Source organism: Solanum lycopersicum, chromosome 6 (assembly GCF_036512215.1).
Source record: "Solanum lycopersicum chromosome 6, SLM_r2.1".
NCBI classification, from domain to species: domain Eukaryota; kingdom Viridiplantae; phylum Streptophyta; class Magnoliopsida; order Solanales; family Solanaceae; genus Solanum; species Solanum lycopersicum.
Window position 1 is genome coordinate 47,918,760 of NC_090805.1, and position 27,974 is coordinate 47,946,733.

The window sequence follows — 27,974 nt, forward strand, 5'->3', positions numbered from 1 at the left end:
GATCAATATTATGTCATCTATAAATAATATTATATCACGACACCTCTTCTTGAATATATCGCGTCATTTCAATGTATATGTCATTGTGTTTTTATATCTTGTCTACTTTTTGCTTAAATGGAATCTTAATCCCAGATTGGCAGGAAAATGGAGTAACTTCCATGTTATTCTATCAAATCTACTACTTAACAATTAGGTAAACATCAAATAAGAATGCTTAATATGGAAACAATATTCACTTCAATAATTTTGACGATAGAACAATATATGTCTATAAATGATGATGAAAGGAAAAAGGGAGTAAAAACTATATGTTTACTTTCTTAGCTTTCCTTCGTTATAAAAATGATTACTCCTCTCGTCTTATTTTATGGGATTCTATTTCTTTTTTACAATTGTTGTTTCAAAAAGAATGTAACTAGATTTTTTTTTAAAGAGATTTAATGACATATTCAAGATCACGAGTTCAAAAAATTTCCTTGAAATAACCATGTAGTATTTGAAACTGATCAACTCGACTAATTCAAATTCAATACCCTAGCAAAAGAAAAGGGAAATGACCTCAGCATTTGTGATGAGGTGAAAAGGTTTACAATTGTCATCCCAAAAGATAAGATGACGTTAGGTTTTGTGAGAACGTTACATGAAATGACTATCTTTGCCCATAGAGTTGCGTGAACATTTTGACAAAGGGTTTAGCAAAAGCATTATCATATCTAATATAACTCAAAACAGGAAGCACAAGAGAAAGCAATAGTTCAAACTACTTTGTCCCAGCACAAAGGAGCTGTGTTGCATTCGTGGTCAAACACAGTGGAGGCAATTTAATGCCGCATACAAACAAGCAGTATTTTGTGTTTCAATATCTAAAGACAATCTCACATGAAAAAAAAAATATTACATCAGTCGTTTAATAGCTGACACGACAATCCAAGTTTGCATCACAAAAATGTTTGCAAGGCATTAAAAAGTACCATAATCGTGTTGAGCTTATTGACTAGATGGTGTAGACAAGGCACTCCATGCACAAGAACCAAGTCCACAAGCCTTGACCAGATAGTGTTGGCTAATAGAGTATAATCATCAACAAGATCAGAGTCGTATTTCAGTACCAGATGGATCTTACAGTGTTTTGCATATGACCAAAACAATTGGACTCAAGCAAGAAGTCTGGCCTGGGACAGATAAGGTTTGATGCATCGTCCTTCCCATCATAGGGTCCGTAATCAAACTTCTCCTGCTTAACCTTGCAAGCTTCACCACCATAAAACAATCAAATTACACAACTATATGCTTTCTCGATTGTGAGTTGAAGTTAATATGATAATCAGTCTCACCTGGCATTGTCACTAATTGGGGCTCCTCTGATGAGCTTCCACTAGTAGGGGTGTATTCACTAAACACCGATGCAGCAGAATGACCTAAAGGGGAGATTGGATCACCATGTTGTCCCCATTCAGTCATGTGGAGATCAGGACATGAATTATCAACCACATCACCAGAATTCTCCTGGTGCAAGATACTCTTTGAAGCTTTCATAGTTTGTGATTCATGAAGTACAGCGTCCAACAGACCACTGTTCCTAGGTGACAGATTACATGATTCAGTATGCTCAGTTGGAGGGGACTGAATCAAAGTGTCGACAGAATCAAGAGAAGGAAGAGGGGAAGTAACTAAGCCCCAACTTGCAATCGTACTTTGGAGTGAAGGGAGCTCGAGCTTCTTTGCCCATGAGGGCTCTGAAGAAGAGGTGTGGCCATTTAAAAGGGCATGGCTGCCAGGAATTACACCCAAGGATGAGGGGTGATAATCAGATGTTAGATTTTGATTAAATGAAGACGAAAATCCCATGGACTGAGCAAGCAAAGAACCATCATCCTGATGTTGATGGCAGGTTGAAAAAGAAACATCATTTTTTGATGGAGAACAATCACCATTTAAACCAGAGAACAGAGATTCTGAGCCTCGTATACGCTTGGCTGGAGGCGTTGTTGAGAGGAATGACCGACTGTAATAAGCAGAATTAAGACCCTGTGCCAACAGGCTTCTTCCAGGAATGTCAAGTATGCCACCAGTGGGAATATCAAGAAGTGCTGGTGGACACAAATGCTGATTGAACTCCAACCTTTTGAATTCCACAGCTGGAATCTCATAATTCATTGGAAAGAAATCAGGATATTGTGAATCTGCTGAGGAGAATGTTCCCAACTCCTCATTTTGTTTGTTTTCTGTAATTGACTGAAAACAAATATCTGAAGGGTAAATTGGCAAGCCTGCACGCTGACGTCTCTTTATTCTGGTATTCCAGTAGTTCTTTATCTCATTATCTGTACGCCCGGGCAACTGAAAAGAGAAAAATAGAGCCATTAGAATTTAAACAATAGTGAATGGTATTCCACAATATTTCCGATTTGATAATGTGATGAGGTCACGGTGGTTATTTTAGAAACTCATCTGAAATCATAAAAGATAAAAGAGCAATATGTGCTGATAAAAGAGGGGAAATCCACATTTGTAGTCCAGGAAGAACATTATTTAAACATGTCCATACATGCAAGTTCTACCAAGCACAAACCAGTATTTATATCTTACATGCATTGTGTGAAACCACCTAAAGCAAAACCATGTGCACCATATGACAAAATAATGGACTCGGAATATCACAAAAGCTTCAGAAAGAGTGAAGAAAGTTTTATCACAGGGTCCCAACAATGTCGCATTCACTATGAGTATCTTTCCTTTCTCTATATTATACCCTACCTATATTACTCACTGGATCAAGATTTCTGCCAACTGTAATATTGAATTATATAAATAGTAGATATGTTAAGACAGAGAAGTCCCTTGTGATATGATGAATCCCAACGAGCCAGACACTTCTACATCTTGATTCCAAAAACTAATATGATTAACATTGCCAAGCCTATCTTGGCATGCCATGATTAGTCACATTTTCACCACTCAGTGTTAAGAATGATGACATAGCTAAGTGTTAAAGAGATGCAAGAGGACTACAGCTGACAACAGAAATCAGAAAGTACTGGTTTTACTCCCAAGAGTGGCTTTACTCCCAAGAGAAACAGCACAATGCCAATACATAATAGGGCTAGAAACTACAAGTATGCCACTTCATCAACTGTACAATGAACTTCTCAAATGGACATACGAAAAAATATCATAGTATTTTATGATGTCCAGATGAGGATCTAAAGCAGAACCCACATCCGCCATCAAACATAAATTCATACAAAATAACATCACCAAGCATCCAGACCGGTTTCTAGAAAAAGTACAGTTGACCAGCCTATCTCCTATGTTAGTAGAATTACCTGACCACAGTCTTAAACTCTTACAACCAAGTATCATTGAGGATCAGACATAACTTCATAAAACTGCCCAATAATTGACGAGAAATAGGAAGATGAACGATAAGAAGTTTTTAGAGCTTATCAACAAATAGGAGGATACAAATATTAACGAACAGGAAAATACAAAAAGGAAAAGATAAGCATATCTAATGATATAAACTTGTAATAAGAAAGGTTTCCAGACATCACACCAAAAAATTAAGAACAGGCATAAGCACACAATAAGAAAAAAGACTGAAAAAACATTAATTGCTTCTCAAAAAAACAACACTTCTTTATAAGCTTGCAATAAGCAGGTTCCTAGACATCACAATAGAAAAAACTTGCAATAAGCAAGACCCCTAGACATCACACTTGAACTTGCAGTAAGCAAGATTGCTAGACATCACCCTTGAAACTTGATCAAGTTAGCATTTTTCCTTCTCAGAAAAAAACTTGATTCAAGTTTTGGTTCTTAAACAATGTTTTTGAAAGGGAAGACACACAATAGAAAAAACTTGCAATAAGCAAGACCCCTAGACATCACACTTGAACTTGCAGTAAGCAAGATTGCTAGACATCACCCTTGAAACTTGATTCAAGTTAGCATTTTTCCTTCTCAGAAAAAAACTTGATTCAAGTTTTGGTTCTTAAACAATGTTTTTGAAAGGGAAGACACATCACACTTGAAAGCTTGTAATTGCTTCTCCCAAAAGCAGACTAATTATCAACGACCATTAAACATTGTTTGGGAAGTGTTAATAGTGATTATCAATCCAAAATAGATTTTGACAATTAATGGCAAATACAACATTCAGCTAAAACACATAATCAAAATAAAATTCAAAAGTAAAAGGATGGAAACCGTTTCCCAGAAGCGTGAATGTTGATTATAAATTGATGTTTAGATCATTTAAAGGGGCATTTAAGACTTTTAAACCAGCACAATTCACCAACTTAAGAAATGAGCCCTCTATATAATAGCAATGCATCAAATCATTTCAAGAAAAGGATCTTCTCCAAAAAAAAAAAAACAAGGTTTTTGTTCCTGTTTTTTTCCTTCCCAAGAAAGCAACTCACAAAATTTCCATAAAGAAATTCGAGTATATTAATTGTAATCATGTATGTAAGGCAAAAAGTTAGGCATAAAAAGATAGCTGTTTTACCAAACTTTATCTTGAACTGCCAATTTTTATTTTTTTGAAACTGGTGATGTTGTATTCCTAAGCATTAAGGATATGCTGGAGACCTTCAAAAGAGGAACAGAAAAAAAGAGAAAAGCAGGAACTACTTACAGAGAGCCTAACAGATCTACAAGCTCTAATTCCTTCATATTGTTTGGTTACACCAAAAGAAAAATAAAGATACAATTTAACCAAATTCTGGAGAATTATTTGGCTAACATAATAACATCTGATCACATTTTGGATTTTATTATGAAATTATTATCCAAGGAGAGATCAGTCATAAGCATATATAGACGGCAATGACAAATCAGATTTTCAGATGATACAAACCTCAGCAGCCATTCGCGCCCATTTGTTTCCCATCTTAGCATGCAATTCAATTATGTGCCGCTCTTCCTCGGGAGTGAATGCACCTTTCTTTAGATCTGGTCTCAGATGATTGGCCCATCGCAAACGGCAACTTTTACCACACCGAGCAAGTCCTGAGTGCTTTTGGACAGCATTCCAGTTCCCCTCACCATGTTTCGTGACGTACTCCACTAAAATTGCATCTTCTGCAGAAGTCCAGGGGCCCTTTTTTAGTGGTAGACCTCCTCCAGTATTTCCTCCACCACAAGCTTCTTCGGCAGATGGTGAATCCACCCCGTCTTGTGATGTCATCCTGTCATCGCTTTCACTTGTCATACTCATCCTAAAAGGTTGAAGAAGTAAATAATAGTGACGGCAAATGTAAAGGATATAAAATTGTTTGTTACTAGATCAAGTGAGTAATAAGGCATCACATCCAAGAGGAATGACATCATTCACGACAAAGCCAGTTGAGCTTACTATAACAATGAGTGACAACAAAGGAACTGCCAACTTCTACAAGCAAGATTGAGATTCTTAAATAATAGTAACAAAAATGTAAAACTATTTTATGACGAATAACCTATTCTGAAACTTCCTAGGGTGCTGCACTTCTAACCCATAAGACCACTCATCCCGACAACCAATTGAAGTGACATAGCACTTGTAAGGATCCGGATGCAAGTCATAGCACAATTTTTGTGCTCTTTTTCTACACAAAAGACATTTAATCTTCTACACAAATTATCGTTAAACAAACATATGGAAAGAAACTCAAAATTCCCAGTAGGTCAACCTCAAAAGATTAAAAGGTAAAATGTAATAACTACAATATGTGCAAATGACACAAATTAGTGCTGCTCTAAGAATTTAGGTAAAAGGAACTTTGAATATTAATAGTTTAGAGACTTCCACAACACCAGTAATGAAGCCCCTACATCTCAACTCGATAAAAGGACTTGTCATTTGGGACCAGTCAAACATCTTGATATGCGTAAATTAATTCCAGGAAACACAACCTATTCTTGAATTCGTGAACACATAATACAGGGAACCTAACTTTTAAAAAGTCATCACATCTAACTACTAAAAATAGTGTGACATGTTCAAACAAAATGAAGAAAATACGGCGAGCAGAGGATTCAAGTTCTTTATCTACAAATCAATCAATCAACTACCCCTTAATCACATAATCTTACAAAGAAAACACTAGCTTAACATCCAGATGTACAAAAAAAAGAATGATTTGTCCGAAACTCAGGTAAAACATAGATTTTGTAAGATGTATAGCAACCGAACAACATAAAGAAAAGAATATCAACCAATCATTTAGCTTCGAATCAACCAACAAACTCAATAACTTTGCTGATAACGAAATCAATCGTACATAAGGGAACCTCGTGCACCAATTGGCACTTGTTTGCAAAATTATTTATGAATAAACAAACATCAGAATAAACAATAAACAAAAAAAGGCTCAAAATGCACGTGGTGGATGATGTGAAGGAAGGGAAAGCCCCTTCCGTGCTTTCGGATTCTCCCCACAAAAGGCAGATCTTTTTCTTTCCGCCCCAATAGAACAACTGAATAGGGACTTAGATGTGACCAAGGTGCTTGCAAGCTAAGGAGTTAGCAGGTTGTTGGCTGGGAGAGTTGGTAAAAGAATGAAACCTTCAAGAGACCATGGTTAACAAGCCAGCTGAGGAAGAACAATTAATTAGATCCCTCAGCTTAGTCTCACTTTAAAATACTGAAATGACAAGTCTATTGCGTGAAAATGCCTCAAATTGTGTTGTTGCATGTCATCTAAGACTGTAAAAACAATATACAAATTAACAAACACAAAAACTCAAATCGATTAAACTTTAACAACTAAAATTCCAATCAAATCATGATACATTTCCAAAATACAAGTATTATGATAAATAAATACTTAGCATTTTAGCAATTTAACAGCCCTAATTTTACCTAAAACACCAATCAACATACGATTAACTGAAACACAAATTTACACTTTTTGCATTTAATTACCTGAATGAAGAAACCTGGTGAAGTTGCCCAAGGACTCCTTGAAGTAACTGCACCACCACACAGTTCCTTCAAAACTCAGAAACACTAAGCAGGATTCAATCTAACTGAGCCCAGAAAAAAACCCCAAAAACGAAAAAAAAAAAAGAACACTCAAACCCCACTCGATACACCAAATCACTAAAAACCCAAACCCTAACTATGGATCATGCAAATATAAACCTCAAATTCACCACCCAAAATCCCAAACCCAGAAACTCAAATGTGAATCCAAAAATGTCCAGCTTGAGGTACAAAAAAAGATCAATTTTTTCTCGAAACCCTGGTTATGGGTCGGTGAGAAACGAAATGGGTAGCAGCAAGATCCACTTCTTTTTCGAGATATTTAACAAAAACCAAAAAGAAATAGAAAGAGAAAGAGAAATATAAAGGTGTCAGCTGAACATATCAAAATCAAAAATCAGAATAGATGGCAGAATAAGAGGAAAAATAGAAGAGAAATACGAGGAATGGCTAACAACACAACACCATTAAGAATAAAAGAGGAAAAACAATAGCAAATGAAGAAGCAAACGAAAGTTTCTTTTTTCTGCAATTTTTCTTCTCCCTCTTTTTTTTTTTTTTTTGCTTGTTTTATTGGGATCTTTTTCTCTCTGCCCCCTTTAACTTTTTTCCGCCATTTTCTCTCTCTGACTTTCTCTCTCTTCAACCACTACGCGTAGCAATGGGCAATGGCACTTGTGAAGAAAGATGAAGATTTTTGACATTTATAGGAAGTGAAGTTTTCTAGAGAGAGAAAATATGCAGGACCAGTTTATAACCAAAAAAAAAAATTAAAAAAATATTGAGTTTTTTTTAAACATGTGGTGTTTTTGTTATTAAATAAATTATTTATTATTCACTCATTTATTGTATGTAGTGGGGTTTAATCATTTATATTCATAAATAATGAATCAATTAATATACTGTGAGGGTTTAATCATTTAATATTCATGATTAAAGAATTATTTAATCTATGTGGGGTTTAAAAGAATTAACTACTGAGAGTAGTATTAAATTATCTTCTATTTATAATTTCTTCATCCACTTTTATTTATTTACTCTATCAAAAATATATATTTTCAATTTAAAATATTACGATATAATTTATAACATAATTTTTAATTTACTTTTATTATTAACTGCGATCAATTCTTAATATGTTTAAATTTATTATATCTCATTAATAATGTAGTAAAATCATTTAATTTATTATTTTTTGATAATATTATATGAATTTAATATTGAACGAATAAAAATGAACTGACATAATTAGTTTTTCATTTTATCTCTATTAATTATGAAGTCCATAAATTACAAACTTACAATTTTCAAGAAGTTCTATTTTTCATTATAATTAATTGAAGGTATAATATGTAAAAATAATTTAACCTTTCTTGATTTGTTAAAATTGACAATTAATTAATAATAAACAAAATAATTAGATATAATGTGAGTATGATATTTATTAATAACAAAATGATTTAGCTACTTTTGATAATTATGGGACCCACAATATGATAAAGCATCCTCACTTTCATTTATTAAAAATTATATAATTGAAGAAATTGGTGGTTTTATAATATCTTTTCCTTTCTTCTATTGTGTATCTATTTATCTTTCGCACGATTCAAGATACTTATAGTTTGTGAATTTTGTTTGATTATTTAATATTTTATAAGTGATAATTATGTGAATTATAACTTACAAAAAATATATAATAAAAATGCTAAGTTTTCGTAGAATATTAGTTTGGAAAAGAATCAATAAAAAGTTCATACTATTATAGTTTTTTAAAAAAATATTTAACTATTTTTGGAATGTTTGATAAGAAATGAGTGGGTAGTTTAATTTAGTAGTCTTGTTTAATTAAGGAGAGGTGATTATAAAGGTAGAGTTAATTAATTACTAATACATACAAAAAATGAGTTTAATTAAGCAATAATTACCATGAAAAGAGGAAGTTTAGTGAAGAGTGTGTTTGATTTAGAAAAGGAAAGTTTAATAATCCCTTTAGTCACACCAAACTTACCCCACTTGGGGAACATATTGAGAAGAATATAATTAATTACAATAGTATAGTTCAAGTCTTTTTATATTAATTAATATAGAGATAAAAGTATCTTTTTCTATATTTGTATTATTGTCCACATATGTTTTACTTTTGTTGTTAAGGGGTTTGGTACTTGTCTAAACAAGACCAGACCAAGGGAATTTATGATATTTTTCTTTTTTTTATAAATAGGTAAAAAGAATTTGTTTTTTTCTAACTTGATAAGAATTATTATAAATTCATTTTATCATCTCAATAAATTTCATAAAAATTCTATTTTCGCAACCTAAAATTATTTTTCTTTTGAATTTTTTTAATTATTTTTTGCTTATAGAACAACCTAAAGATACATATATATAGTATATCCATAATATATTTTAATCTTATGATCTTAAATATGTTACGTGGAAGTTAAATATAAAAATTGATAAAAAAGAAAAAAATATTCTATAATATTTCAAGACGAACTAAAAGTAAACGAATAAATTAAAAGACATAGTATAATTTTTATTTTAAACAATTAAAAATAACTTTATTATTATTTAAAAATTTGCCCTTCCAATTTTGGGGCCTAAGTGGATGTCTCATTTTTAAAACAATTGAGCCGTCCCTAAAGACATTTTGAATGGATGGAAGAAGTTTTATTTTTTTTTTAAAAAAAAAAGTCCAGAATTTAAAATAAATAAATTATTGAGGTCAATTTTGACAAATATTTGTTATAATTTCATTGGATATAAATAAAACCTTTTTTCCGTGCTGCAATGTTTAAAATGTGAAATTTTAGGGAATTTTTTATTCCACCCATAATGTTTGCACCAAAATAAATGAACACAAAACAAATATACTTGCATATAATTGTTTTATTATTTAACATGATTAATGATTTATCTTTCTTCTTTATTTCGTGATTCTTATTACTAAATTGATTTAGAGACAACGACAAATATATAAATACGTTTAGAATATGAAAATTGAAGTTTAAAAATTTGAAATTTGAAGTTACATGATAATCTAGGTTGATAATTATTTAATTTTGAATTTGAAGTTATCTCATAATTTAGGTTACTAATTATTAAACTTGGTTAGGAAACTTTTTAATACCATTTTGTCCTTAAATTGAGATGTAAATTGTTAGGACACATGTTAACTATTCAATCACTTCACTATAAATCATTTTATTAATAGTAAGATGAGTATTTTAAATTAAATTGTTACTTAATATTAAAATAAATAATTTTTTTAACTGACTAAAAAGAAAAACAAGTCATATAAATTAAAATAATAATTAATATAATCAAACAACATTTTCTTTTATTGAGTCAAACTTTTACTTTGGAATAAACTTTCCTCAAAAATAGACCTAAAATCAATACACTATAGATGAATAACTTCTTCAAAAAAAAAATGACTCTCATGAGGTGACTCAAGTTTGTTAAAGACAACTATTTTATCTCACTTATAATTAAGGATAAAATATGGAAAAAATTATTTGAATTGGATATTTATATTAAGATAATATAAAAAATATTATTTCGTGGTTTAATAAATTAAAAATAAACTATAAATTTGAACATATGATATGTATGTATTGATTTGATATAAACACTCGATATGAATAAACTTTATCCATAAAATATATGTATATTCATTATCATCAAACTCTATTTAATTATGAATCTAAATAAATTATTGTATTGAATTTCTTTATGTTGTGAGTTGTGATTTACTCTCTAATGGCGAACTCAAGATTTTCATTTGGAGGATCGAAAAATAAAAGTATAATATGTAAATAAGCCTTTAGAAATAACATTTTTGATTTTTTTTTTTTGATTTAATACCACACTTATACTACATTTTTAAAAATAAAAATTAAGTAAAAATCGTGAAAAACAAAACTGAAACTAAAATAGGAAAATATAAACGTCATCACAGGAATTCAAACTAATGACGTGAAATTTAATTTCAGGGTAACTTCTCATTATATATATATATAATACACATTATATATATCGCGTAATTTTTTATCGAATGAGTTCAGGTGACCCCCCTTGAAATCACGTGGATCACCCCGTATTTTTTCTCCTCCCATCTAGAGTTGTCAATATGGGTTAGTCCACCCTATCCGGACTAACCCGTACATGTTTTGACATTTTACGGCTTTGGCTGGGCTAGCCCATTTTTGGTATGGGCCAGAAAAAGGTCCGCCCAACCTACTACAGGCTTGCCGGGCCAACCTACTGTTTTTTAAATTATATTTTCTATGATTATTAAATTAAATTAAATTATAATTAAAAATATTATCATAGATACTGACAAAACAATATTACATGTTAATGATACTACTTGTTAATCAAAATTCAAATCCACAAATAAAAGTATCTTTATAATATTTATTAAGTTTTTTTTCAAGAAAAAATATAAATATCTAAATAGAAATACTAACCTAATTGTTTTAAGTTTGGACACTCTTTAATTTTAAATTTTAATATTATATTATATTTTTTAGTTAATTTTTATTGACCCATGGACCGACCCTACCTATATTTCTCAAGTTTCACAAATCAACATACTTGTTTATGCCGGGCTAAAAAACTTTTTTCTTAAATGGAATCCAAAAATCATAGGTCATCCCTATTAAATTTCGAATCAGGTCAGACCAGCCCAGCAAGCTAACCCATATTGACGACTCTATTTTCACCCCCTCTTCGATCCGTTTAGATATCGTGTTTTACATAATAATTATTATTTAAGAAAAATAAGATATAATTAATTATTGGGAAATTGCACATGTAGCCCCTCAACCTATGCCCGAAATTTCAGAGACACACTTATATTATACTAAGGTCCTATTACCCTCTAAACTTGTTTTATAAGTAATTTTCTACCCCTTTTCGGCCTACGTGGCACTAGCTTGAAAAAAAATCAATTAGCATTGGACCCACAAGATAGTGTCACGTAAGCCAAAAAAGGATAGAAAATTATTAATAAAATAAGTTTACGGGGTAATAGAACCTTCGTATAATATAACTGTGTCTCTGAAATTTCAAACATAGATTGAGGATACTTGTGCATTATCCCTTAATTATTATTAGAACCTTAGAGTAAACTTTCGCTGTCAAGTTCCTATTTTTCTAACCTATCTATATAAAAAGTTTGGGTATTTAATGGGAAATTATTTATGAGAATTGTGAAAATTGAAAGAAAAAAAAAGTACTGATATAGTATTTGCTTTCAAATTGATATTAGTATTTTAAAATTTGAAATTGTGTATAAATATGTATACTTGTTATAAAAAAATTATGAATAATTTGAATAGAAAAATGGTAAAAGCGACTTTTTGAAATTGAAGGCTTTCAAATTCCAAAAAAAACATTGAAAAGAAAAATTATACTAATTATATGTCAAATAGTTTCTCAAAATATTATTCCAAAAAGTGAAAAAAGAAAAACTATTCCAGATCAAACGATCACTTAATTTGATCACATATTGCTTTGAAGAATTTTTGTATTTAATTTGATATTTTACATTCACATTCATAATAGATTAAATTTAAATTACAACTCAAAAATAGCAAATCTTAGTTAGAGATGTCAAAATGAGCCCAAATATAAATAATTTGTTCATAATTATATAAATTGGACTCAAGATATTTTACATTTGAAGGAATTGAGTTTAATTTCCATCTATTCAAGTTTTACCCAATTTTAAAATAACCTTTAGTCTAGACTAATTTAATCTCCAATTTCAATCCGTTTCAAGTATCTTTACTTGCATTAGTATAATGCATATTTTTATATTAAAGATATGAATTACTATCTATGTTATACTTTCTATAGGTTATTTATTAGTGTAACTTTTTTTAAAATATTTTTTTGCGTTGAAATCCAAATTATGGTTATAAAAGTTAAATAACAATATGTTAAGACTAAGCATGTCATAACCCATTCAATTTTTAACCTATTTATGTCCAATTAATTTTAACGAATCATTACTCAACTCAATTTTTATTTTGATCTTTTTTTTAATACACTTATTTTATATCCCTAATTGAGATTATTGACTAGCCCTTGTATTTTGTCGATTCTTATATTATGTATGAGAAGTCGATAACAAAAATATTGATGGAGCCACCAAACTTATAAAACAACTAATCAAACTTATAGCTATCCATCACCCATGCCATAATTATTTTTTTTGGGAAGCATCGAGAGTGAAAGTGTTTTATAGGAGTAATAAGAAAATTATTTTATTTTTAAATTTTTTGATTAAATATTGATGATACTTTTTAAATGGATTTAATCTTGTTGTTCTTATATTAAAAACAAACAATGCAACATTATTATTATTTTAAAAAAATTAAGATATAATTAATTGTTTATTTTCACCTTTATCATTAATTAAAAATATAGAGAAAAATTAATGTAGTGCAAAAAAAAAAAAGATATAATAGTTATAAACAAGGACAATTCAATTAAATTATCTATTGTTAGTATTTATTTTAAGAGGCGTGTAGAATAAAACTTAACTAAATAAATAAATCGAACGGATTATTCCCATCACTCATCGTAATCTTTGATGAAAAATTAGTACGTAACAAAGATAGACTAAATACAAGAACTTGTAGTTTGTTAAGGATAACTTTAGTCCAATAAGTGAAAATTGAGTAATTTTAATTTAAAAAATAATATTTAAATGATAAAAAAATAATCAATGATCTAAGTTTTATAGACATACATTTTTCTTTTTGAAATAATATTAATCTAATTAAAATAAATGTTAGCGTAAGTGCTGATGTATATTGAAATTTTAAGTCAAACTTTAATGTAATCTAATTTAAAACACTAGATATCTTCGATATAAACTTCACAAAAATTTAAATTAAGGGTGTGTTTGGTATGAAGTAAAATGTTTTTTATGAAAAATGTTTTCCTAGAAAATGTTTTCCTGGAAAACAAGTAGATTTTAGACTTATTTTTTCATGTTTGGCTGGTGAGTAGAAAATATTTTTCGAAAATGATTTTTAGTATTTGATTTATGAATGAAAAATATTTTTGAGGAATATTTTTTATTTTTACTAGGATACAAAATAATTTATGAAATTGAAAATATTTTTAAAAAATAATTTTTTTTTGGGTGGTGGTGATAAGGGGTGGGGGTAGTGGTGGTGGTGGTGGAGGCGCAGAGGTAGGAGGTAGGAATGAAAAAATAAAAATTTGAAGTTGATAGTATTTTTAAAAAATAAAATTAATTTTTTGGGGTTGGTAGGAGCGGGTAGGGGCTGGCCAAAAAATATTTTCGTTCGTACCAAACACACTCTAAGAGATAGCTCAATATCATCGTATTTTTATAATTGCGTGATATTATATGTGAAATTTACCTCGCACCACAAAATCATCTTTCGCCGTCCGTTCGCTTAGTTCTAAACACCCGTAGATCTCGCTGTCTCCGTAAGTCTCTCTCGTAATTTTTTCCCCAAATATTCAAATCCCTAATTATGCACAGCAATTTGCATAAACTCTATTCGATTATCCATTTATTGTCTCTTTTGTGATCTGTTCAGATATAATTTATATCCTTTTTGGGTTGTAGAGAAGCTTTTTTCATCGATAGAGGTTGATTCTACAGCTATTTATTGAAATTTAATTAGGGTTTTGTATTATAATTTATGGGTCTTTCTCAATTTTCTGTTTTTGAATTTCCCCCAAATTTTGGTTGTCCAATTGTTTAGGTTTTAGGTATTTGAGCGTGTTCTTGAGATTTAGTTAGCTGTTTTTATGGCATTTGAATGCCAAAAAAGTATTGAGAGTTTGAGAATTTGTTCAATTGAACCTTCTAAGAATCGAGATAATTTGACATTAGAATCGGAAAAAATAAAACCTTTATATAAATTGGATGCTAAAGGTGGGATTGTGAATTCAAAATGTGAGGAGTTGCTTACCGGTAATGAAGTTCTTCCTGGTTGTCAGTCCATTACTGAACTTCCTCCGGTGTTGATTTCAGAAATATTTAATTTGTTAGAGCCAAAGGAGCTAGGTATTGTTTCGTGTGCTTGTACGTTATTGTATCAGATTGCATCGGAGCACCATGTGTGGAAGGAGTTCTATTGTGAAAGGTGGGGGCAGCCAATATTGCAGGCACCTTTTGGTGCAGGGCTTTCGGATGGGAAGTTGTGGAAGGAGCTGTTTGTGGAGAGGGAGTTTCGGAGTAAAACATTCATGGGACGGTATACTATCGATATGTTGTATGGTCATACTGAGGATGTTAGAGCAGTTTTTGTTTTAGCTTCAAAGAAGCTTGTGTTTACATCAGGTTATGATCAAATAGTGCGAATGTGGGACTTAGAAGAAGGGTTGTCAATTGCCTCATCTGAACCTCTTGGCTGCACTATCCGTGCAGTTGCAGCTGATTCAAGGCTGTTAGTGGCTGGGGGTACTGGTGGATTCATACATGGTTGGAAAGCGAATGAAGAAAATCCTCATTTGTTTGATCTTAGAGCATCTCAGAGCGAGGAAATGCAATTCCAAGTTTGGGAACATGGTGGGCCAATAACATGTCTTGCGTTGGATTTCAATAGGATGTATAGCGGTTCATGGGACATGAGTATTCGTGTTTGGGATCGATCTTCTCTGGAGTGTTTGAAAGTTTTGATACACAGTGACTGGGTGTGGAATCTTGCTCCCCATGACACAACAGTGGCAAGCACAGCAGGCTCGGATCTTTATGTTTGGGATACTAATAGTGGGTCAAAACTTGCTATAATCGGCAATGCTCATGCTGGATATACTTACTCTCTGGCGCGAAGCCACACTGGGAAGCTTCTGTTCACTGGTGGGGAAGATGGAGCTATTCACATGTTTGAAATCTTTGAAAATGTTACGTACCATGTCAGACGGGTTGCAACATGGATTCCTCACTTGAGTGCTGTTTACTCTCTTGCATTTGAGTTCCCTTGGCTTGTTTCAGCTTCAAGTGATGGAAAACTTTCACTTATTGATGTGAGAAAGCTGTTGAGAACAAACCGGAATTCCGCACTGAATAGTTCTTCTAAAGCTGTTAATCTGGTTGACAATGTCGAACCACCACAGAGAATGCTACATGGTTTTGGGAGCAATTTGTTTGCGGTGGATGTTGGATCTAACCGAATTGTGTGCACTGGTGAAGAAGGTCTTGTCAGGATATGGAACTTCTCTCAAGCTTTGGAGAATGAGCAGCGTGTCCAAGCTCTAAGAGGTTTAAGGTTAGAGAATAGAATGAGAAGGCGTAATCGTCAGCTGGAAACGAATGATAAAGGTAGACGTGGTAATCAGTGCTCATTTACAGAAAACAAGAACCAATTAGATGGTCATAGAAACAGTTGGAACAACAGGCGAAAGATGGTTTGGAAGGTGAAGGCCTAGAAGTGTCTGCAGTTTGTCATTGATCCTCAGAGTAATTCTCTATTTCCAATACCTAATCATGTATGAAAAGGCATTTTCTCGTTGAAAGCTTCCATCGATACGTTAACATTGAAGATACAATCTGTATCATTTACAACTCTTTCGCTCATTTCTCTTATTTGATCTGTCAAGAGTTTTACTTGTTAAAAGCTGATGTTGGTTATGAGATTTTTGTTTACAATGTTTTGCTGGCATATTCCCGAATTTGACATGCCATTTCAGGAATTTATAGTGGACACAGAATATAGTGTTGCTTTAAAACACCATGATTTCTTAAAAAGTAGTTTTGATTTGATGAATTAAGGCAGGTAGGTTGTTTTGTGATTTTCCCCTGGATTGAGCATAGTTATTTTATGCTGCGAGTATTATACCCCTACTCTTACAGTCTGCTGAAGTAGGTCTCGTTGCTTTTATATTACTGTTGAATTTTGAGTTCCTTGTTATAACGTTGTTCATTTTATCAACCTCCGCAATGGCAGTTCTCATCCCTTTTCTTTTTATTCTGTCTAAACTTCTTTCAACAGTTTCAGGTGTTGAATATTTGATTTAGTGACACACTGACACAGAAAAGTGTTTGCTTTGGATTTATCATGCAACCAACACAGAGATTACATGTAGAAGATTGAACTTGTATTCTGTGATTTACCCTTCCCAAAGTAGCCAATTTCTGATGACAATGCACAATCTTAAATTAAAAATTTGGTGAAATACACATGGCTTGTGCATTACCAGTTTCCCTGTTGAAACTCTTCTTCCAAAAACCAGTCACAACTGACGTCGTCGTGGACGATTAATGTGGGTGGTGTTGAACATGCTTGCCTTCGCATATTCTATCGGGTACCTGCTACCTCCTAGCAAAGTAACATCATGGATAATTATTAAACTGGCAATGAACCTGTATTAGCTTTAATAGCCCATTACAATACACTAAAATCTCCTAAAATTATGCATGATTTCCAGCCGACAAAAAAGCAACAAACTTACCTTTTTGTTCAAACTTGTGATTAAAATTTCAAAACAAAACATATTGGACCATACACAGTGGGATGATTACATTTATAAAGTCACCACAGTGTATTAATAAGCTTAAAAATCACAACCAACTTAAGTTACAATTTATTTTTAGCATAGTAAACAAGACGGATCAAAATATTTATATACTAGTAAAACAGGAAAAAAAAAAAGGAGTTGTTTTGGCAAATTTACTTATACCTGCCAAAAGCAAGTCATCACAACTATTTTACAACTCTGCTCACTCACTTCCCACTGCGAACACATTCATCTCAAATCCGCAACAATGGCCGCATCCACCATATCCATTTTCACCACAGTTCTCATTCTCTCACTATTCTCCTCCCTGATTCCATCTACCAAAGCACAAGACTCGCCGCCGGCACCAGAAGCTCCGGCACCGAGCCCCGGAGTTGATTGCTTTAGAGTTCTAGTAAACATGTCCGATTGCTTAGCATTTGTCGAAAGAGGAAGCAATACGACTACACCGGGTAAAGGATGTTGCCCGGAAATTGCTGGATTGTTAGATAGTAACCCTATTTGCTTGTGCCATATGCTTGGCCGAGCTCACTCCGGTGCTAAAATTGGGTTCAATATTGATGTCGATAAGGCACTTAAACTTCCTTCTGCTTGTAGTTTGGAGTTTCCACCATCTACCACTTGCTCAGGTACCGTTTTACTCTCTGTTTCTTTCACTCAATTTTGGGCAACTGTGTATTTGTGAAGGGAAAAATTGGGAGATCTACTTTTTTAGCTTGTATTTGCCTTTAATTTAGGTCGTGACAATTAGTATCAGAGTTCACATTATTGATTTCACAATTACAAGAGCAAAATGATGAATATCAAAAACTTGTTTTCTCATTTTACATTTTCTAGTAGAGAAATATTTTTTCAAAATCTTTTATCAATTAAATATGAAACAAAAATATTTTTTTGCAAAAAAAATAAAATAAAATACTCCACCCTATGGAAATCACTACCGAATTAGAACAATAATATATACTATAAGATAATGACATTTTCATTTTGTTTATATTAGCCATTAATGGTAGTGAGAGCTCACAATAGTTAAGATTCGAAATAAAAAGCATCTCGTATTCACCTAGAATTAGGGATTGCAAAATTATAAAATAATATTTTCTACGTGACTTTAAAATTCCTTTTTTTTTTTTTTTTTCTATTAAAGATCTTGGCATCCCAGTCGGAGCTCCATTACCAAGTGAGGAAAGCCCTGCTCCATCACCTGGTAAACAAACTCTTGCAGTTTTTTCGGTATTATTTTAAGATCCCGACTTATTTAGGTTCGCGCTTCGTAAAAATCTAAAATAAAAGCATTGTGGTAAGTGGGATCGATCATGATTTTTTCAATCAATCTAATTAAATGATGGTACTAATTAGAACACAATTCCATAAACCATTTTTATTTCTTTCCACAGGAGGATTTGCAACTAGTCCTACATCTGACAATATTAATGCAGCTTCAATCATTGTATTTTACAAGATGCAATTCCTTATTGGCATGGCCATTATGTTTTTCACAAGCTTTTTTTGATTCAATAATGATTTTTTGGTAGAAAAAAAATATTACAGTAGCACGTTTAATTAGTAGAGAGAAGTATCCATTAATATTTAACTATTTATTCGGTATCTTTTCCACATTCATATCATTGTGGATAGAGGACTTCAACTCACTCTTGAGTTTCTAATGAAGAAAATATGTAATCTTTTGGTTAGTTTCATGAAATAATATTGTTAAATTAAATTAGGTTTAGGAAATTAAACTTGTTATTTTTTTCGATATAGAAATATAGTGGAATTCGAAATTGCAATGCCAGAATGGTGTGGATAGTAAAAAACACTCACTTGATAGCCATCGAGGACAAGATCATTTGGTTTCCATTCACATTTTTCTCTATATTGTTCAATTTTATCGAATATTTCGAAAAAAAGGTAATTTAATTGAGGAAAATATTTACCTTTTGATATTACATCACATCGTATTTCATGTTATATTACAAGCGGAAAGAACTTGAGTCGAAATTTAACTTACCATTTCAGTCTTTTTATATATAAAGCAATTATCCGATCTACATTAATAATAATGCAGTGAAAATACTCATAATTATGAAAAAAAATAAAATTATTAAAAAAAATTTAGTCAAAAAATAAAAAGATCCATCAATTTCCAACGGAATGATTTGACTTTTGATTTTCATCTACATTAGTATTGCATAAGAATATTCATAATTATTTAAGTCAATGGACTCTTCCTTTTCTCGAGGCATAATACTTCTTCATCTCTTCTCTTGTTTGTGAGCAAACTGATCAAGATCAGAGATCAAACAAGTAACTTGGAAATTGATAGAACTTTTAAATTTTTTGCTAAAATACTTTAATAGTTTGATTTTTTTTTCAACTTTCCTTACCCAAGGTCCCTTATTTAAGTCATCCAAAGAGCAATTGAATTTGCAAATCCTATTGAATCTTTTTAATCAAATATGGTAGCGAAACAATGAAACCTTCTACTGGTTGGTATACAAGATCTTCCTATAGATTACCACGACTTTATAGTTATCATCTTCGACGTCTATGGTGCCATGTTAATTATCAAATGCAAGATTTGCTTGTGATTTGTTATTATATTAGGTGTGCAATCTATTGCTAACATAAAAAAATATGAAAAATGATTTTTAGCAAATCTCAACGGCTATGATGTTTGGTATCACGGGTCTCATGACAAACTACTTGGGTGTTAGTCCCTGGGCAAGCAAGACAACTTGATGGAATTCTTTTAGGCACAAAACTCATTTACAAGAACATGTGGTTTCATGCAGACAAACGTGTAAACATGTTCTCGTTTACTAGTTATAAATAAATACACATATTCTTGTTAAAGTGTGTGATTATCTCATTTGAAAGTTTACGGTGAGCTTTGATCTCAGGACCTAGCTAGGCCTGCTCTGATACCATGTTAAAGTGTGTGACCGTCTCATTTAAAAACCTAAGTTGTTAAAGAAAACACACTTTTATTATTTAATTATACTCTCAATATACACATTCTGTCTCTGATTGACAATAACTTTTTTATCACTTAATAATAAAATGAAGTAACATATTGTATATACTTTAATTATAATATCCATTTTATAAATTCTTTTGGTATTAAGATCTCAGAAATTAATAATATCAAATAGGAGTTTTTTTAGAATTCAAATTCTAACGAAATCAATAAAAAGAAAAATTACGCGATGTAATATGTATTTAAACTATATTTATGATACCTAGTTAGAATTTCAATAAATTACTAAATATAGCTATGTTTTGAATGTTATTGCAATTCATAAACACACTGATATACTTTTTCTGTTTCAAAAAGAATGACCTACTTTTATTTTTAATCTGTTTAAAAAAGAGTGACGTTTTTCTTTTTTGATAACATTTTAATTTTAGATTTTCACGTATCATGATTAAGGACACAAATAAAGAATCAATTTTGTAAATTTGACATAACTTTAATTTATGACCACATGATTCAAAAGTCTTCTTTATTTTCTTAAACTCTGTGCCAAGTCAAATTAGTTCACTCTTTTGAAAACGGAGGGAGTAATTTTTCCACACTTGATATAATACCCGCCTAATATAACTGATAACCATCTAATACAATTAGCCGCCTAATATAACTGATAACCATCTCATACAATTAATACCCGTATGATATAACTGATATTTGTGTTTAAATATATGCGCTTAATATAATACCCGCCTAATATAACTGATAATCATCTAATACAATTAATACCCGCCTAATATAACTAATAATCATCCAATACAATCGATACCCGCATAAATATAACTATTATCGTGTATTTAAATATAACTCATTTATTGATATAACTGATATTTATATCCATACAATAATCATAATTGTATTTTATAAATACGCAAACTATAACTATATCTATAATTATAAAAATTTGTTTGATTGATCCAAAATATCATAGTGTGATTGTATTTTTGTACTAAAACCACATCCTCCGGGTCCACCCACATCTTCATCTCAGCATAAGTTTGACGTAAATTCTATAGACTAATATCCACCGTTGAGTTTAATCAAACGGCTGAAAATCGATGTACCCTTAGGTTCATTGGTAATCCACACGACACCCACTTACTCTCCCCGTTTTCTTCCTCCCTCCGGCCATCTGCAACTTCGCCGGTGCCCAAAACGCTGCAAATTCCTTCCAAACGCCATCGTTTTTATTGTGAAGAACTCTCTTGAAGCTTTCCAGGACGGAAGTAGCTTTATCGGAAATTGTTTGAGATCCGTTTGGCCTTAATTCTCTCTCCTCTGATCATAGGTTTATCTCTCTTTTGTACATAGAGATATATACATATATGTGTATGTATATGTGTCATGTGGGCATATATATATATATATGTATGTACCTTCGTATATATCGCTGTGTGTGTGCGCGTGCTTGTGACTATACATATGGTGATATAGACCCTTTTTAATCTGCATGAGTGTCTGGTTATCTGTGTATTTACTATGTATTGTTTATGTTTTTTCCCCAATTTTTTTTTAGCTTTTAAGTTTGATTAAGTGAATTCTGGAAAGTATTGAATGACAAAGTCTATGTTCAGTGTAAGCTTTAACTTTGTTATCTGATAATTCCGGAGATAACTTGTACATAATTAGAAATTACATGAAGTGCTAATACGGCTTTAATGATGCAAAAACTTGTATTCGTTGAGAAAATTTGCTTCGATTCTCGTGGTAAACGTTTCATGTAAAAAGGGATAGGCATTGTACTAGTATTTAATTTGGTTTTGGTCAAGCGTTTGTACAAAATTTAGACCGAAGTAGAGTTTCTAAATCCAACATTGAGCAAAATTATTTGAGATTTGGTTGTGCGTAATTTGTGTTATTATATTGGGTACTTTATTATTGTGTTGTTTACTTGCAGTACTAATGCTTGCTTTACTTTGCTCAATTTCGATAGATGAATACACGAGACGTGGTAAATAAGGGAATTGTAGGATAAGAAGAATAGTACTAGTTAAAGATGATTTTTATGGTGAATACTGAAAAAGTGACAACTTTTTGCAGGTCGTTACGTGGTTATACATGCCATCTTCAAGGATATGAACTGGAGTACCTTTATGGATTTAATTCATTTTCCTGAAGTGGTTTCCCTGTTCCGGAATGGATGTTGAAGAAGGGAACATGAACCAGCAAGGTGGTATAACTGATGACGGTGATGATGAACCCAGTGAGAGTGGAGAAGCAAATGTAAATGGAAGATCAAATGCACCTGATGGAGATAACATTGTTGAGCCGCAAATGGGTATGGTATTTCTTTCTGCAGATCAAGCAAAGAATTTCTATGATGAGTATGCTAGGCGTTTGGGTTTTAACACCCGTGTCTTTCAGTTTAATCGACTGAAGACTGATTTCTTATGTGACAAGGTTGGTTTGAGAAGAGTGTCAGGTGAATCCTGTGATGCAATGCTTAGAGTGGAGTTAAAAGGTCAAAACAAGTGGGTTGTGACCAAATATGTGAAGGACCACAGTCACTCCCTTGTGTATCCCAGCAAGGTGCATCATCAGAGATCGCACAAGCATTTTGCGGTGACAAAAAAGAAGGTACCTGAGAATAATCAGGGTGTTGGAGTTGTTCCTAGTGGTGTAATGTATGTCTCAGTAGACCGTAACCGCATCCCTGTAGAGATGAACCATGGAGCTAAGAGAACTCGTCCTGAAGAGTCAGATCAAACTGTTAAGAATTCTACAGTTCAGGGTTTTTCTCCTAGATATTGCAATCAACGAAGAACATTAGGGAGAGATGCTCAGAATCTTCTCGATTACTTCAAGAAAATGCAGGCTGAGAATCCCGGATTTTACTATGCCATACAATTGGATGAAGATAATCGCATGTCTAATGTATTTTGGGCTGATGCAAGGTCAAGAAATGCATACAGTCATTTTGGTGATGCCGTTATACTGGACACGATGTACAGAGTTAATCAGTGCAAAGTCCCATTTGCTCCGCTCACAGGAGTAAATCATCATGGTCAGGCAATTTTGTTTGGTTGTGCACTTCTTCTAGATGAGTCTGAGGCTACATTTGTCTGGCTATTCAAGACCTTCCTTGCCGCTATGAATGACCGTGCCCCAGTCTCATTAATTACTGATCAGGACACTGTTATACAATCTGCAGTTTCTCAAGTTTTTCCTGAAACACGGCACTGTATCAACAAGTGGCATGTATTAAGGGGTGGCCAGGACAGAATGTCTCATGTATGTCACATGTTCCCAAATTTCCAGGTTGAACTCTATAATTGTATCAATTTGACAGAGACAGTTGAAGAATTTGAATCGTATTGGGAGATGATCCTTGATAAGTATGACCTGAAGAAGAATGATTGGCTTCAATCCATATATAATACACGTCGACAGTGGGCACCAGTTTATTTTCGTGATACTTTCTTTGCAGCCGTTTCTCCTAACCAGGAATATGAATGTTCTTTTTTCGATGGGTATGTGAGTCAACAGATTACATTGCCATTGTTCTTCAGGCAATATGAAAGAGCTTTGGAGAATTCATTTGAGAAGGAAACAGAAGCTGATTTTGATACAATATGCACCACTCCACCACTAAAGACACCATCTCCAATGGAGAAACAGGCAGCAACTTTATATACAAAGAAAATATTCTTAAAATTTCAAGAAGAGTTGGTGGAGACATTTGTCTACACTGCAAACAGAATTGATGGAGATGGGGTTATCAGCACATTCAGAGTTGCAAAATTTGAGGATGACCAGAAAGCATACCTTGTCTCATTGAATATATCTGAACTGAAAGCAAATTGTAGCTGCCAGATGTTTGAATGTAGTGGTATCCTCTGTAGACATATTCTTACAGTTTTTACAGTAACTAATATTCTTACATTGCCATCTCATTACATCTTGAAAAGGTGGACAATAAATGCAAAATGTGGTGCTGAATCAGATGAACATGTACAACTTCATGATACTGAATCAATGGCTCGGAGATACAACAGTCTCTGCAGGGAAGCCATAAGATGTGCTGAAGAAGGGGCTGTATCTCAAGAGACATATAATGCTGCATTAGGTGCTCTTAAAGAAGGAGGAAAGAAGGTGGCTCTTGCAAAAAGAAATGTTTCTAAAGTTTCACCTCCTAGATCACAAGCCAGTTGTGTTGGCTATGATGATCGGAGGACGTCTACCTCTGCTTCGGAAATGACCCCATTATTGTGGCCAAGACAAGATGAAATGACAAAGCGCTTTAATCTTAATGATACTGGTAGTCCTGCTCAGGCTGTTGCTGATTTAAATCCCCAGCGCATGGCCCCTGTTTCTCTTCACCGTGATGATGGTCATGCAGATAACATGGTACTGAGATTCATTTTATCTTATTGAATTTCACTCGCAGATTTTTCAACAAGATGTGCACTACTGATTTTTTGGGGGTTCTTAGGTGATTCTTCCTTGCCTCAAGTCAATGACATGGGTGATGGAGAATAAAACTTCAGCACCTGCGAATAGAGTTGCTGTCATCAACCTGAAGGTGCATTTAAGAGCTTTAACTGTTTTAACTTCTTTATAAAACCATCATGTTGGTGAATCGGTTAATTGTTGTTTTGATAATGTAACTGATTTGTTTTGGATAAGGATACCAGGGTTGTGTGCTTCCTTTGATTTTGTGACCACATGTTTCTTTGTTTAATTTCAGTTATCATGTTCTCTAATGCTGATATGTCATGGATTTGATTATTCAATTATTGTTTATTGAGTTTCTTTGGTTGTAGCTGCAAGATTACACTAGGACTCCTTCACGAGAATCAGAAGTTAAGTTTCAGCTGTCCCAGGTCACACTAGAGCCTATGATGAAGTCTATGGCTTATATCAGCGAGCAACTTTCTGCCCCAGCTAATAGGGTTGCTGTCATCAATCTGAAGGTATTGTGGAAATTTGAACTAATATTGGTGCGTAAACAAATATATTTATTTATTTTCTGATGAGAAGCCAAGAAGGTGATCTTATCTATTAATCCTCTTCGCTCGATATCAATTCCCTTTTGATTACTCTTAATTCTCTCCGTCATGTCCTTTCTCATCCAGATTATCATATTCCTATTTTAAGTGCCAATATGTTTTTTATCCTCCTGTTTTCCTTTGTTATTTCTCTCTTTTTTTTGGGAGAGGAAAAGGCAGTTGGTATTAGGACATGGTAAATCTGTCTGGATCACAAAATAGATCTAATCTTCTATGATATACAAATGGCAGCACATCTCATAGGCGAATGCATCATCACAAAGTTGCTTTTCTTTTTTTTCTTTTCCAAAGTAAACGAGGTACGCAAGGGGGCTTACCAGGAAAATTGAATAATTCAACTTGTTACGAAGGGTAAATGAGTATTCCTCCGAATACTCATATCCACACACTTACAATTCAAAAACCTAGATAAAATAGCCTTAGACATGAATCCTTTCGTAAACTCCAGCATGCTCCATGTAAATATAGTTCATATTTTAGGCAGTAGTGAGGCTGGAAACACAATATAGATTTTTTTGAGAAAGAGGAAACACAATATAGATTGACAAATAGGCAAAGAATATAAGGCCCACAATTTTCCTCCTTAACACCTCAGTCTTTCTGCCGATTAGTCTCCTAGTCCTTATAGTCTACAACACCAAACACTGACTTATTGATTTCTTCAAATTTGGGAGTACCTGTAAAGAGAATATTCCATTCATCTGGATCTCCTGGATCATGCATGAACATTTATTTGTCAGAAACCTAAACCCTTTTTGACTTCTCGGAGGTGTAGCACTGTTCAAAGTGTGTTCTGTTATCTGCTGGAGGAGAACTTTGAAGTTTCTGACTGAAAGCCGCTTATGAAGATTATCCAAACAAATTCGAGCATTTATGATGGTTTTCTTTGTATTCTCTCATTTCTTGTTTGGAAGTTGCCTTTGTTTAAGTTTTAGTCAAAATGAAATGTTTGATATCCTGTAAGTAATACATCTGTTGATAGTATGTTTGTGTAAAAACAGTTGTCCTTGATGAGAGAGAACTCACAAGTCAAAGAGCATATGGTTGAGTAGTGCTTTGGTGTGTGGTCTATTTGCTTTTAGTATTGTCAATGTATCCTTTCATTATTAAGTCTTAATTCGTTTTTGCCTACTTGCTGTATGTTTCTTCCTGAGGTTGTGAATTTCCTGGAAACTTGTCAGCCTGTCAATTAATTGAAACTTCTTTCATTTAAAGAGTGCTAATAGTTCTTTAAATGCAGTGTTCAGTTGTCTTGTAAAATCGATTAGACACATCAGCTTCTGCAGTGATTTGTCTTACTGATTTAAAATCTCTTTCTTTCAGCTTCAAGATACTGAAACAACTTCAGGAGAGTCAGAGGTGAAATTTCAGGTTTCTAGAGATACTTTAGGTGCCATGTTAAGGTCAATGGCATATATCCGTGAGCAACTGTCGAATACAGTAAGTTCCCTCGGCCTTTTCAGTATATATCATCTGATTTATCCATCCAACCTGAAATCCTTTTATGATAAAATTGACTTCACTGCTTTGGCATTATGGAGTTTTCCCCTGTTCCACTCAAATGGACTAGAGTAAACCTGAAACTGGAAATGGTTTTCTTACTGAAGTTCATCTTCATTGTAATCCGATCAATTTAATTGTGTGGAAATATCTTCCAGACTACGTGTGAAGCAGTAGCTCTTCACTGTTAGCTACTTAAACAATTCTCAATGCAATTCTTATGACATGAGAATTGGGTTTATATCATTTTGCAGGGAAATAATATTGTCTGGGTATCAAAAAGTTTGTCTCTGTAATTTCATTTTGAATCACATATCTCGTTGAAGATGTCTATTTTAACTGATACTTACAGTAGGAGCATACTGTGCAGTACATGCATTGCGTGTTTATGCATGTCCAAGTACATAGTTTAGCCATGGACCAGAGAACGAGAAATAAGCTTACATAATAGTGCTTATTTTGGGTCCGTTCCCAGGATGTGTCCAAGTAGTGCGAATATCTCTTTAGTTTTTCCATATAAGATTCAGTTTTTGAAGTCTGTCAACTTCATTAACTGTGTTTTGATCAATTCGACCCATTCATTGATCAGACCTTTCCTGTTAGGTAGACGTTAACCGTTCACCTCAACTTGTATGACAGGTTGAGTCGCAACTGGAGATTCCAGCAAAAAAGCAACGGAAATAGAAGTGTTATGCCCTTTTACCATTAATAGCCAGTTGTGTGAATAGATAACCTTGCGGATTGAGGTGCTGCTGCTGTGCTGACATTTTTCTTTAAACATGTAATCAGTATGGTTGAATTTGGAATCATCCATCCAAGTTCTCATTGTGGAGTTTTAGGTAGGATAGCAGTTTTACATGCTTTGCGTTTTCTGCTTTATTTGTACATGTAAATTATTTATCTTATAAGAATGCAAGGCCATGCTTTTTTTTTTCTTTTGGTTTTC

General features: G+C 32.8%; 4 protein-coding genes across 10 annotated transcripts; 3 read left to right on the forward strand and 1 right to left on the reverse strand.

The window, feature by feature from the left end:
- Positions 1-754: 754 nt before the first annotated feature.
- Positions 755-7,757, reverse strand: LOC100037512 (GAMYB-like2). Of its 5 annotated transcripts, none has more exons than XM_010324004.4 (4): positions 6,914-7,757; positions 4,865-5,225; positions 1,338-2,343; positions 755-1,254 (listed from the first exon to the last, which is right to left on the reverse strand). In XM_010324004.4, exons 2-4 carry the CDS (start codon positions 5,222-5,224, stop codon positions 1,106-1,108), a joined length of 1,515 nt encoding a protein of 504 aa, XP_010322306.1. In that variant the 5' UTR covers position 5,225; positions 6,914-7,757; the 3' UTR covers positions 755-1,105.
- A 6,589-nt stretch (positions 7,758-14,346) lies between these two features.
- On the forward strand, positions 14,347-16,699 carry LOC101268478 (F-box/WD-40 repeat-containing protein At5g21040). Its single transcript, XM_004241330.5, has one exon. It carries the CDS (start codon positions 14,777-14,779, stop codon positions 16,397-16,399), a length of 1,623 nt encoding a protein of 540 aa, XP_004241378.1. The 5' UTR covers positions 14,347-14,776; the 3' UTR covers positions 16,400-16,699.
- A 582-nt stretch (positions 16,700-17,281) lies between these two features.
- LOC101268192 (non-specific lipid transfer protein GPI-anchored 12) lies at positions 17,282-19,230 on the forward strand. 2 transcript variants are annotated; one of them, XR_003247279.2, is made up of 3 exons: positions 17,282-18,117; positions 18,636-18,788; positions 18,886-19,230. XR_003247279.2 is itself a non-coding variant. In XM_004241329.5 (3 exons), the coding sequence occupies exons 1-3, from the start codon at positions 17,736-17,738 to the stop codon at positions 18,999-19,001; spliced, it is 558 nt and encodes a 185-aa protein (XP_004241377.1). In that variant the 5' UTR covers positions 17,282-17,735; the 3' UTR covers positions 19,002-19,230. The 2 variants fall into 2 exon arrangements, 1 of the variants encoding a protein (XP_004241377.1); XM_004241329.5 differs by having other exon boundaries at positions 18,636-18,695.
- Positions 19,231-21,377: 2,147 nt separating this feature from the next.
- On the forward strand, positions 21,378-27,962 carry LOC101267901 (protein FAR1-RELATED SEQUENCE 3). Of its 2 annotated transcripts, XM_026031676.2 has the most exons (7): positions 21,415-21,807; positions 22,560-22,797; positions 22,920-24,866; positions 24,952-25,041; positions 25,283-25,432; positions 26,852-26,968; positions 27,668-27,962. In XM_026031676.2, the coding sequence occupies exons 2-7, from the start codon at positions 22,747-22,749 to the stop codon at positions 27,710-27,712; spliced, it is 2,400 nt and encodes a 799-aa protein (XP_025887461.1). In that variant the 5' UTR covers positions 21,415-21,807; positions 22,560-22,746; the 3' UTR covers positions 27,713-27,962. The 2 variants fall into 2 exon arrangements, with proteins under 2 accessions (XP_010322460.1, XP_025887461.1); XM_010324158.4 differs by having other exon boundaries at positions 21,378-21,807; positions 22,560-24,866.
- The last annotated feature ends 12 nt before the right edge of the window (positions 27,963-27,974 follow it).

Bases quoted from the DNA above. Each gene is read 5' to 3' on its own strand.
- LOC100037512 (XM_010324004.4), bottom strand. From the start codon at position 5,224: ATGAGTATGACAAGTGAAAGCGATGACAGGATGACATCACAAGACGGG. The intron at 2,344-4,864 runs GTTTGTATCATC...TTCTCTTTTCAG, and splicing joins GGGCGCGAATGGCTGCTGAG to TTGCCCGGGCGTACAGATAA. The intron at 1,255-1,337 runs GTGAGACTGATT...ATGGTGGTGAAG, and splicing joins CCAATTAGTGACAATGCCAG to CTTGCAAGGTTAAGCAGGAG.
- LOC101268478 (XM_004241330.5), top strand. From the start codon at position 14,777: ATGGCATTTGAATGCCAAAAAAGTATTGAGAGTTTGAGAATTTGTTCA.
- LOC101268192 (XM_004241329.5), top strand. From the start codon at position 17,736: ATGGCCGCATCCACCATATCCATTTTCACCACAGTTCTCATTCTCTCA. The intron at 18,118-18,635 runs GTACCGTTTTAC...TTTCTATTAAAG, and splicing joins ACCATCTACCACTTGCTCAG to ATCTTGGCATCCCAGTCGGA. The intron at 18,696-18,885 runs GTAAACAAACTC...TTCTTTCCACAG, and splicing joins AAGCCCTGCTCCATCACCTG to GAGGATTTGCAACTAGTCCT.
- LOC101267901 (XM_010324158.4), top strand. From the start codon at position 22,656: ATGGATGTTGAAGAAGGGAACATGAACCAGCAAGGTGGTATAACTGAT. The intron at 24,867-24,951 runs GTACTGAGATTC...GGGGGTTCTTAG, and splicing joins ATGGTCATGCAGATAACATG to GTGATTCTTCCTTGCCTCAA. The intron at 25,433-26,851 runs GTATTGTGGAAA...TCTTTCTTTCAG, and splicing joins TTGCTGTCATCAATCTGAAG to CTTCAAGATACTGAAACAAC.